This window comes from Nuphar pumila, chromosome 3, assembly GCF_984573655.1.
Source record: "Nuphar pumila chromosome 3, dmNupPumi1.hap1.1, whole genome shotgun sequence".
Lineage (NCBI taxonomy): Eukaryota > Viridiplantae > Streptophyta > Magnoliopsida > Nymphaeales > Nymphaeaceae > Nuphar > Nuphar pumila.
The window spans coordinates 3749228-3761702 of NC_143251.1; the positions used below are offsets into that span (position 1 = coordinate 3749228).

The 12475-nt window shown below is 41.1% G+C and overlaps 1 protein-coding gene across 1 annotated transcript; it reads left to right on the forward strand.

The window, feature by feature from the left end:
* The first annotated feature begins 10851 nt into the window (after window positions 1-10851).
* On the forward strand, window positions 10852-11871 carry LOC149841673 (dof zinc finger protein DOF5.7-like). The gene has a single exon (XM_089998498.1). It carries the CDS (start codon window positions 10852-10854, stop codon window positions 11869-11871), a length of 1020 nt encoding a protein of 339 aa, XP_089854624.1.
* The last annotated feature ends 604 nt before the right edge of the window (window positions 11872-12475 follow it).

Sequence of the window (12475 nt, forward strand, 5' to 3'; positions counted from 1 at the left end):
CCCGCCCGCCTAACCCGTTTATTAAATGGGTCAGCCGGGTTGGCGGGTTGGCATACCCCTAACACGGACCTGACCAGTTTAATAAACGGGTTAGGCGGGTCAACTCATTTACGACACAAACCCGTTTAAGCCAAACCCAAACCCGGCTAAGAAGCAGGTTGGCCGGTTGTGTCAGATTTTGCCACCCCTAATTATAACCACAAAACCCACCCATTTGTGGGTCTCACTTGTACAGTTGTACTGAGCTACAGTACAGTGGGGTGGTGCAAGTGAGATCCACAAAGGGGTGGGTTTTGTGGTTGTAAATGCTGGGTGAGATTATCAAATGCACTCTCATTACGAGTTGCCATCTTTCTCTTCACACTTGTCGGGTGTAGAAGGACCCAGTGAGAGGTAGACATAGCCCGCCAAGCGGGAGAAGAGGGGCATCGAGTTTGCACGTGCAAGGTCACACATGCATGCATGCCAAAATTTAGCCTAAAAAAATATGGACTGTCTAAATAATAGGACATGGGGGGGGGGCACAAAATTTTCAACTAAAATAATAAGAAACTATTTTTTTAATGTTATTATTAAAAATAATAATATTTATGTGTATAAAAAAATTGTGCATGTTAGCATCCATGTCAATGTGTCTGCAGTAAAAACGGCGTGTCCCTTTTGACATAGATAAACATATAAGATATGCATTAATATAAATACAAAAAATGTTAAAATATTATTGTTATCATTTTTATTTTACATTTAATATCCCTATAGCAATGTGCCATTTTAAAATATAAGTGACATAGATCAAAATTACCATAGCAATCACTCCGGATTAGGCCCCATGGGGGGTTGGCGTAGTGGGTGGGGCCTTGGCTGCTAGACAGGCAGTCAAAGGGTTGGTTTTCATGAGCACCGCCTCTCTGCGCAAGCCAATGTGTAGCATAGGTCCCGGGGGCAGGAGTCCTAACCTCAAAGTTTTATGATGTCGGCATGACGACCGTAAGTATGACAGGCTGAGCCACCGGGATCAGGTTGGATGAGATTTCTTCGGGTTTATAAATCCAAAAAAAAAAAAAAAATCACTAGGATTAGGTCTGCCAACAGGAAAGACTTAAAGACAGACTCCGAGGGGCCGTCTGCCAACAGGAAAGACTTAAAGACAGACTCATGTTTTGTCTCTCCTGGTGCAACGAAGTCTCTTGAATCAACTATTCCATTCCTTCTCTTTCAAGCAAGTACGAAAATGGAGAGGTTAAATGTAAAACGATCAATATGAATAACCGACTTGCATATATATTTTGGGACCCCAATAGTTACTGAGACCGGATCGGGTGCAATATGATTGCACAAAAATTTGTGCATTAAGCACCCCCATCACCCTATATCATGTCTGGAGTCCCACACCTGACAGGCCCTGTCCCCAAGATCTGTCCCCAAGATGGAGGGTGATCAGGTGCTTAATGCACTAATATTTGTGCAATCATATTGCACCTGATCTTTTCACTTAGTTACTTCACTCTAGAGTACAGTACTCTAACTGAATCTTATGGACGTGAGCTTTATTTGATTAGTTGGACCCCACGAATGCATTAATCACGGTCTATTTACTAGGAAATTCACTTTGGATTGTGTGGTTTCACGTAAAAATATGTTTTCTTTTTACAATGAAATGTTGAATTTTGTAGCACTTTCGATATTTGCTTATACATCCGTAGGGTTTAATTCACAAAAAAATAAATAAAGGAACAAGTGGTTCGTACTAAAGGGTGCGGTACACTCCAGGGCAGCCAATATTTTCCCTTACTTAAATGCATCTTGGACAAGTGTTACATTTTGTATTAGCGTTTTACACCACCTGTCCTCGTTGAGGATGTGGAAGTAGTCTCACAAGCAAAGGACAGAGCAAAGAAAATAGTGGATTAAGTCTCTCTCAATCACCCCAAGAAGGGTTGGCGCAGTGGGGTGGGGCCTTTGCTGTTAGACGAGCAGTCAAGGTTCGATTCTCATGGGTGCCACTTCTCTGCACAAGTCAATGTTGTAGCATAGGTTCCGGGAACAGGAGTCCTAGCCTTAAAGTTTTATGCTGCCGATAACCATAGGTATGGCAGGCTGAGCCAGCGCGACCAGGTCTTCGTGCCAAGAGAGTTTTCTTCAGGTTATAAATCCGAAAAAAAAGGTCTCTCCATCATTTTCAAGCTTGATCGGATAGGTTTAGATAGGCCCACAAGCACCCGACATGATCACTATTTTTAAAATGTTATAATATAAGAAGTTATGGATCTTAATCGGATCTCAAGTCGGACTGGAGTCTGGCTTATAAACTTCCAAGTCAAGCCTAAGTTCGTACGGCTACTATTGGGATCTTATGGGTCAAACCTATAACTGGACCTCAACACGAAACTACTTGGGTTTGAGGAAAACTTCTTTCTAACGGAGTCCAACTTGACCCAGTCCGAGCTCAGGTGGGTCGTATGAATCCGTGGGCCTAGGTCCAAGCCCAAGTACTACAGAATCAGGCCACATTGCGGGTGGCCCAGGCCTTCTTCTCAGCCCGTCCAGCTGTAATAGACCCGATCCCATGTCTATCCCTAATGATGTATGCGTCCTCCTTGTTTGATAGTCCTCAAGATTAGGGTGACCTCCAAGAGGATGGGATTCGAACTCAAGACTGCTCGGTTTAGATAATTTGATTATGTTTTCCAACTACAAGCACGTTTACAAGCAGGAAAGTAGAACACTAGTACTACCCTTTAAGAAAGTAGTGATTTGTTTCCTCAAGAGTGGGTGGAGAAAACTTTCATAGGTAATTGTTTGCATTTGTGAAAAAGTACATTTTTTGGGTCATTTTGTCCTAAGAAAAACGAGTTGCAAGTTGGCAATATGTTCGGTTGCATTTAAATGTGATTTGGAATCTCATACAAATGAGAGAATGAATCTCATTTGTGCAGCTAACCAAACATGAAGTTTGGAATCTCATGCAAATGAGAAACTATGATCTAAAATCACATTTGTGTAAATCTCATGTGATTCCAAATCACAAGGTCTAACATGTGACTTGAAATCATATGACTTCAAATCACATTTGATTCCATCTCATGTGATTCCAAATCACATGATGAGACCAAGCTTTCAACCTGTGAAAAAAATAACACTTTCTCATATGAGAAAGCATTTCACAGGCTTGCAAACATATTGTAGATATCAATCATGATTGTTCTTTTGAGCCCCATTGATGCAGTTGTCAAGAGGAACACTCTTGGCCCTAAACGAATTGGCAAAGCTACGAAACTAGAAAATTATGAAGAAAAGAGGAAATTGACAAAAAAACAAATAAAAACCACTAAAAATATCTTATAATTCATTCATTTATAACTATCTATTCTCTACAATGAATATTTGTAATAAAGCAAGAAAAACTTTAGAAACCATAATCTTAATATGGATCTAAGGTAGATCTAATCCGAAACCATAATCCAAACACAACTCAAGAATCAATTTGGATATGAAATAGATTCGATATGAACTAAAATACAAAATAAGATCCTAAACTAAGATCCAAATTAAATAAAATACAAGAAAACCAAATAACCAAAATGGATCTTATTGGACCCTTTATGGACACGGGTCTTCAGTTCCTTTCCTGCATCATTCACCCAGAGTTAGAGAATACTTGCCCTCAAATCTAGAACTCGCTTGCGCTTTTTTAAATTTCATTCCACCTTGTGGGTTATGGCCACACAATATGGGATTGGGTCCTGCTCTACAAACTGAACGAACCAAGAAGGATCTTCTAAGATATATACACTAAAACCAAGAGTATTCTTTTCAAACCATTCATAGTCATATGAGATGCCTTGGAAGTGAAGTGGGTCAAACAAATTTAGAGCTGATGATTGTGTCAAAAACTGTATCCACTTTGAAGGAACCTTATCCCTAGCTAACTGTGAAAAAACATATGGATCTAATTTAGATAAGTTGAAGGTTGGGAGCAAGCTTGGGTTAGGCATGACAAATATAAAATCATTTTGGGTCTAGTTACTACATAATAGCTTTTGGTATAGGTAGGCTATAGGAAAGTTGACTTTGGATTGGATAAAGTGGGTATGGGCTTAAGCCTAAACTAAGGTCTTTTTGGTGTGGGGTTTTGGGGCTTATAGTACAATAAGTCTCTTTGTTATTTGGAACTCACTGATTTAGGTTCATGTTCAAATTTGTTTCACCTAATGATGGGTTAATGGATTTTGGGGGAATCCAACAAAATAGACTTGGATTCATTTTTAAAAGATTCTGGATCCAAATGTTTTTAAATTGTATCTGGGACTTTGGATAGGTCTTTAATAGATTTAAATAATGGCTCGTTGAGGGTAGGTTGTAACATATATCTATCTAGATTGGATTCTAAATAGATTTCACTTACTTGGGTTTGAGGAATAGTTTTAGGAACGAACTTGATTTGCATCAAACTCTGCATATCTTCTCATGTTTGAACTTGTCCCCGCTGGTGGGGCCTCTTGCTTCACCCTCTCTCTATAATGTTGTGCGGAGGTGCTAATAGTTGTCCGGCTCGACCACCAGGAATGTTCAGCCCAAGATCTGGAGGGAGTTTTTGCCCTTACAGGAGGGGGTCCGGGGGTTCCCCCCGGCACGGGTCCCGGGGGTTCCCCCCGGCACGGGTCCCGGGTGTCGTGGTCAAAAAATATACAGGGTATCGTGGTGAGAAAGACATATTTTTGTTCCAAGCAAGGTTGGAAGAAATCAATGGAAAATCCAACAATGAGCATGCCAGAATCAAGATGTGGATGTCAAGCGAGAATGATGTTGTGCAACTCAAATAACACAGAATAATAGGGGTCTGGTTTTTAGTTAAAATGGAGAATGAAATGACAATAGAAATCACTGAAAATTTACAGAAATAAACTAGACTCAATAACAAAGACACTATTTTTTACGGATTTGGAATATGATCTTCGGTTAGGGAGATATGACCCTGACAAGTTGGTCATAATTCGGGTAGCGATTTACAGCGATTTGCTTACTGACACTACAAATCGCTATAGTGATTTGCATAAGTCACTGCAAATCGCTATAGTGATTTGCGAAAGACACTACAAATCGCTATAGTGATTTGCGGAAGACACTACAAATCACTATAGTGATTTGCGATAATACTACAAATCACTATAGTGATTTGCGAAAGACACTACAAATCGCTATAGTGATTTGCGGAAGACACTACAAATCGCTATAGTGAGATCCAACAACACTATAAATCGTTGTGGGGCTCGTTGGAGACCCCAAAACACTATAAATCGCTAAAGTGATTTGCGGAAGACACTATAAATCACTGTTGAAAAGCTGGATAACACTATAAATCGTTGTGGGGCTCGTTGGAGACCCGAAAATACTACAAATCGTTGTAGGAAAGCCCGATATCACTACAAATCGTTGTTGGAAGGCCCAAAAAAAAACTGGTCCGAAGGGCACTACCCCCCGCGAGGGGCGCCTCCCCCTGGACCCCCCGCTCACTGACCGCGCAGCGAGATCCGCGCTGGGGGGGAGCCCCCGGACCCCCCTCCTGTAAGGGCAAAAACTCTAAATCAGGCTCCACAACACATCAAGTTGAATGATGTTACCCACGCTGAGAGAAGCCCCCAAACCCTCTCCTGTAAGGGCAAAAACTATGAATCAGACTCCACAACTCATCAAGTTGAACGATGCTATAGTCAGTGTGCAGGTCAGTCGGTGTTTGATGGAGCAATGTAGGATCGTCTGTTGGATGTGCACAGAAGTAGAGAGAGAATGAAGAGAGAGTGAGAGGGTTGATGTTCATGGCCTTCTCCAAGGGGAACTCTTTACCTCCCTTGATTTCTTCTCTAGAGAGAGAGGGGGTTTTACAGTGTTTTACGGAGAAGGAAGAAGAAGAAGATGACGATGAAAAGTTCAAACGAACATTTTTGATGGCTCAGGTTTGTTTCGTCGGATGACCATCGGATCGTCGACTCACCATCGTTTCATCGGATTACCATCGGCAAAACGATTAAGGTTTGTTTCGCTGGGTAGACTTTGAAGAGTCAACATCATCCTTGGCTTTCTGGATGGAGGACATGTTTATCCTTTTTTTGAACTGTTTGTTTTTTCTTTTTTGAATGAAGGGCATTTTTGTTATTTTGTCAAACCATCGCTTTATGAGAAGAATAGCAAGAAATGATACTTAAGTCTTTGCAACCACACCAGACTCCAATGCTAAGTGATGTGCTTGTATATGTGGTGCTCATTCAGACCCCCGAACACAGACGTGGGATTCAGTGAATCATCGGGGGTGAACACCAGATGAACCGCGATACGTGGAAAGCTCTAGTGACAAACACTGCTGATATGTTGAAAGTATGAAAGAAAATATTATCTTTCGAGTACGCTATTTCAAACAGCCAAAATATCGTGTTAATACTTTTTTCATGAAAATATCATGATATTTATGTTTCTAATGGCCATTTTTGAAGAAAATGGGTTGTTTTATTTTTGTTTTTTAACACAATAAAATCATACATTTTTAATTTATGACGAGAATTTTCGCTGGTGTTATTTTCCCGGTTTAAACCTTTATGACTATGGGAGGCACGATATTCTAATGTATATCATCTATCCCTCTACAAACAAAAGCAGCGAAGGGAACTATGAGAGTAAACTTTTGCATTAAATTGAAAATGAGCCAAATTGATATGCAAAAAAAAACCAAAGCCGAAGTAACGACCACTCCTCTTCTACGAAATATTTTAGACAAAACGTTTTAGTTCACGAACTTGGTCACCTTCGACTGGCTCAGAACGAATAAAAATCTCAAACCATGCAAAAAATGGTCACCTTTGACTGGCCTAAATCTAGATTTGTATTATTTTTTTCATTTTTATGACAAAGAAAAACCCTCACTGAGAACTGGGTCAGTTATCGGGCCACCCTTTCCACGAGGAAAAACTCCGGATTGAGGACACAACCACCTAGCCTTAGGTGCCCCAACCGTGATAAAGCAACAGCAGCTCCCTTGCACCAGCAGGATTCTATCAGCTTGAGTATACAAAACCTTCCTGACTTCATGGGTAACCACAGCCATTGTTTGATTGGTATTAATTCAAGAGTTTGCTTTCGCCAACAATACACAGAAAACACTCGGGTCAAGTCAGATCAGGTCGAATAATACCTGGCAAAAAATCATAACCCAAATCCGACTCGCATAATACTTGGATTTGAATCGACCCGAATCCGACTCGAATAATACCTGGAAAAAAATTCAGGTTTTAGGTCTGATCGATCGATAACCAGCTGATATGAACCTGACTCAATTGACAGCCTTAAATAGGGGTGGGCCGTTTACTAAAGAGCCTGGTTTTAGTCAAGTTCTTAACGGGCTAGAGTTTGAAGAGAAGCCCATATCTTGGCCCATTGGCCCAACAGGCCAAAGTGAAGTGATTCAGGTCCGGCCTGACACAATCTTAATATACATAAATGCTTGACTGAAATTATGGGTTAATTAGCAAGTTTCCATGCAACTAATTAGGTAAATAGTAATAATTAATTAACAAATAACAAATTCTCATGCAACTAATTAAGTTAATAATAATAGTTATTCAAGTTACTATATAATAGTTAATTTTTAAAAAAATTATATTATTAAAAAAATTAATAAATAACACACAACCATCAAGCTAGCCCAAGCTTGACCCACGTATATAACGGGTCGGGTTTTGACCTATTACCTAACGTGCCTGAGCCTAAAATCATGGCCCAAACCCGGACTATGGTGTGCTTAGCCCATTCAGCTGCCAGGCCGGTTGCCCACCCCTAGCCTTAAATGCGGTCATCTTTAAGGAACCGGGGAATGATAGTAATTTCTTGAAACAGATAATGGTGTTTAAGTAAATAAATAACAACAGTCATATATTGCCGTTTCAACACCACGTAAGATCGGTTGACACTGTTGGCAGCTCACGTTACACACGTGTAGAAACTATGGAGATAGAGAGAGCATTCATGAAAAGATCAGATGCAACATGATTGCACAAATATTTGTGCATTAAGCACCTGATCACCCGGAACACAGGCTGTCAGTTCTGGGGCGGGCCAAAGCCTGATGGAGGGCAATCAGGTGCTTAATGCACAAATTTTGTGCCATGTGATTGCACCCTATTCGGACTCTAGAGCATTCTGGAGTTAGCTGGAAGCACGCGATCGGTCAGGTTGTGCGGAGGGACTTTGGTTTTGGTGTCACGGGGATCAAGCCTACCCGTTCACGAGCCAAACCTTCCTTTTTAACACCTCCCACAAGTAGTAGGGATCAAGTGAGAGAAAACAAAGGCTCTACGTGCAAAAACAAAATTTACTTCTTATTTTTAACTGCGGTATTTTAACCGCCGTGTTCAACGAATTTATTCGTTACTCGCTCTGTCAAAAAAAGCCTTTTGCCTAGCTGGTGGCCACCCCCAACCCTTGATTCCACACATTCCCTTGGCGGTGGGACCATGATAATTCTAATGACTAAACTGCCCTTTTGCACCATTGCCATATTGCCCAATCGACCCGATTCGGCCACAGCTCATATACTATTTAACATTTCTATAATTGGTTGAGAACTTTATATATATAATGAGAAAACAGATGGTGTTCAATTTTTTGGTATGCCGAGTGTGCTCCAGGGTGAATAACACTTCTCGCATGGAATCTAACCTACATGTGCTGAGAATAGTTTGTTTGCTAAGAATCATACCTTGCATTGTGTTTTTTGAAAATAAGAACATGAGTTTTTAAGTTGTTTGGCATATTGTGAGCTGTTGATTTTCTATGCTTTCGAAAATCCTTCTTACACAATGTAATGATATGATTCAAAGCATGTTTTTATTAAACAAACCATGTAAATCACATTTGCAGGGTTGTTTTAACCATATCATTATTCGATCCCCCAATTTAGGGCCAAGGCACACTAGAAGAGACCACTACTTAGGGCACACCATTCTCTCTCTCTCTCTCTCTCTCTCTCTCTCACACACACACACACATATATATATATATATATATAAACCACCATAAAATATGGTGGTACACATCTAATTTTCAAAACCAAAATCTGACCTTTAGATCAAGTTTAACATGTTCTATTTATTATTTCATATGTTAAAGGTTGAATTCTACTTGAAGTTTTATTTAGTTTTTAGACAATACTTTATCTTCATGAATCATGCCATCAATTTTTCACCATCTTGGAAATGGAATCTTGAGCTAGGCCGAGTGACCTAACTTCTCATCAATTGAGTTTGGTCATGGCAGAGCTGATACTATACTTCGATGTGTATAGGTAGCCCTATATATATACTTTAGAATTTTGTCGTGGTTGTAATGCCGGAAACCAAAGAAACAATCACAGTCCCCATTAGATCTACTTAAAATCAAGTGAGATGTGCGGTAGTGATCGAATATAATCAGCAATGTGGTTATATGTCCAAAAGGATAAAGAATATGGGTATATTTGTAATACAATGGTGCTGACAAAGTGAAATTTTGAAATGAGAGATGATGGCGTTTCGTCGTGCCATTTGAGGCCCGACACCACCAACAGTGGGCAGCCGTAAAACTTTAATCCGGACCGTTAAATTGCCAGTTCTTTTTTATCAAAAAATTTCTGTTCTTTCCTGGGGACTTCCGCACTGTACTTGCCTGCTGCCTCGGTATCTATTCCGACTGTCTAAAGGCCCTACGGACCTTCTCTTCTTCCTGCCCTACACACCCTATCCCTAAGTCACTATCGAAATGACTTAAATACCCTCCCCAGCTTAACTACCATTTTGCCATTAAGTGGGTCTGGTAAATGGGATGAGCCTGTGCTGTTGGGCTCGGCTCGTTAAGGGTATACCCTAGCTCGAGCTCGTCACGAGCCCAGCCAAGCCTGAGAGCTTAGTGAGCTGATCACGGGGCTAGCTCGTTTTCTTTAAAAAATTGTTTTAAAGTGTTTTTTTTATGCTTGATAAAATATAATATATAATATAATAATATATTATATAACATATGTATAAAATATATAATATATAAGTATTAATATATAAGACGACTATATATGAGCCTGGCTTGACATGTTTGTGCCAGGCTCATTTACCTAAACAAGCTGGCTTGTATTGTAGCTCGGCACACACCGAGCTCAATTTTTTGAGCCGATCCGAGCGGGTAAGCTGCTCATCTTGTTTCTCAGCCCTACCATTAAAACCCCCATTTTGAGGGTAATTTGGATATTTCCATCTCGCACGTGCGACGGCCATGTTGATTGAGAGAGATTAGTTGAGAAAGGGGTTTTGATGTGCTTTGATTAATATGGATCTTAAGTGGGATCTCCCCATCTGAGCTCGCACGTGCCGGGGTGGAGGAGGTTTTATAGGGATAACACATGGGGGCACTAGCAGTACAGTAGAGTAGACCCAAAGGCCTGCCTGCCTGGTGGCTGTGTGTGTGCTGCTTGCTGCTGCCACTCTGATCAGCAACACGCAGCTCTGGACACAAGATTCTGATCATCATGTCCTCTGCCATCCTCTCTCCCATGAAAGCATCATCCATCACATCCACCTCCCACATCCATTCACACCTTCATCTCCTTTCATCTTTGTAAGTTGTGAGCTCTCCCTCTCAAAATTGCCTTAAAGGAGCATTTCTTAGTTCCCCAATTGCATCTGTGACAAATCCCATCACTTTCCAATTAAAAAACTCAAGAGCCAACCACAAGTTCAAATTTGGTTACTGGTTTTCTTCATGAGAAAAGCCAAACCCTAAGCAAACTTTGGCTGTGGTTTCTTCTTGTGGGTTTTGGGTATTGTCTATCAAGGTGGGAAGATGCAGGAAGGTGGTGGAATAATAGCGAAACAAGCAGGGGAAAAGAAGGCTGGGGCTTTAAGGCCACCTGAGGAGGCACTGAGGTGCCCACGTTGTGACTCCTTGAACACCAAGTTCTGTTACTACAACAATTACAGCCTTGCCCAGCCTAGGCACTTCTGCAAGACCTGCAGGCGTTACTGGACCAAAGGAGGGGCTCTGAGGAATGTTCCCATAGGGGGAGGGTGCAGAAAGAACAAGAGGAGCAGCAACAAGGCTTCCTCCGCCACCTCTTCACAGAGAAGCCTCAGTGAGGATGATACAAAGACCCAACATGGTGGTGGTGGTATAACCTCTCCTATCTCTTCTGTGATTCCACCAGCAGAAACCCTGATCTCAACTAACACACTGAAACTGTTTCATGGGCTCTCCTCTTCACCTTCCATGGACTTTCAGGTTGGTGGGTCACCCTTCTCTAGGCCCCAACCAGGTGCCATGAACCAGTTTTTCTCTCTTGGTGACCTTTCATCTTCTTCCTCTTCCAGCACTTCTGTAGGTATGAATTCTTTTGTTTCTGGTTATGGGTACCCTCTTTCTGGTGTAGTCAGGCATGGTGGGACTGGGTTCTGTGGGTATTCCAGTGGTGGGTTCAGTGAGATGGGCTCCCAACAAAACATACACAGTACTATGGCTTCTTCCATTGAGTCATTGAGCACAATGAATGCAGATCTTCATTGGAAGTTGCAAAACCAGCGGTTGGCAATGCTTTTGGGAGGAGGGGATCACAAGGGTATCAATATGGATATGAGTCTCTCTGGGGGTGAATCCCATCAGGGTTTTGATCAGCAGCAGCACCAACAACCACCAGCACCAATATGTGTGCAGATCCCCAACAGTGTGAAAACTGATGGATTTTGCAGTTTCAGCAGCAACAGGAGGGGCACTGTCCAAGATTATCCTGGGCCAAGGGAGTCAACAACAAGTGAATGGGTTTTTGAGAATTCATGGTCTGATTTACATCAATACAGTTCATTGCCTTAATTAGTAGAAGAAACAAGACGCAGAAACATAGAGAGAGAGAGAGACTTGTTAAGAAACCCTATGTATCCTTTTCTGCCTTTTTTTTTCCTTCTCCATGCCCTTTCTTCCTCTATATTTCTTTTTTGTTATTTTCTTTCCTTACTGTTGTTTGTAGGATCAAAGGTGCAATGGAGAGCATGGATATTAAGAGAATTTTCAAAGCTGCTTTTTGTTTGTTTAGGTGCCTTTTTCTTTTCGTTTATGGGTTATGTGTATTGGTGTGGATAGTAGCAATAAAGAAGAAATTTGTTTTACATGGGATGAATTTTTCATGGAAATGTTTCCTTTTTTTTTCGTTTTCTGCTTTTGACACTGCAAGCTTTATTGCATTTGACTGTTACATAATGGACTTTAATGGCAGATCTTTGATTTGTTCTATGTTCAGTCAGTCTAGTCTCTCTCTCTCTCTCTCTCTCTCTCTCTCTCTCTCTCTCTCTCTCTCTCGTGGACTCTGTAGTTATTAGTTGCAGCTCAGTATGAGTTGGAGCTTTCTGAGCTGGGGAGAGAGAGATTGCACATTTGGCATCTTCAGTTTCTCTGTGTAAGTATTTGTTTCTTCCGCCGA

Bases quoted from the DNA above. Each gene is read 5' to 3' on its own strand.
- LOC149841673 (XM_089998498.1), top strand. From the start codon at position 10,852: ATGCAGGAAGGTGGTGGAATAATAGCGAAACAAGCAGGGGAAAAGAAG.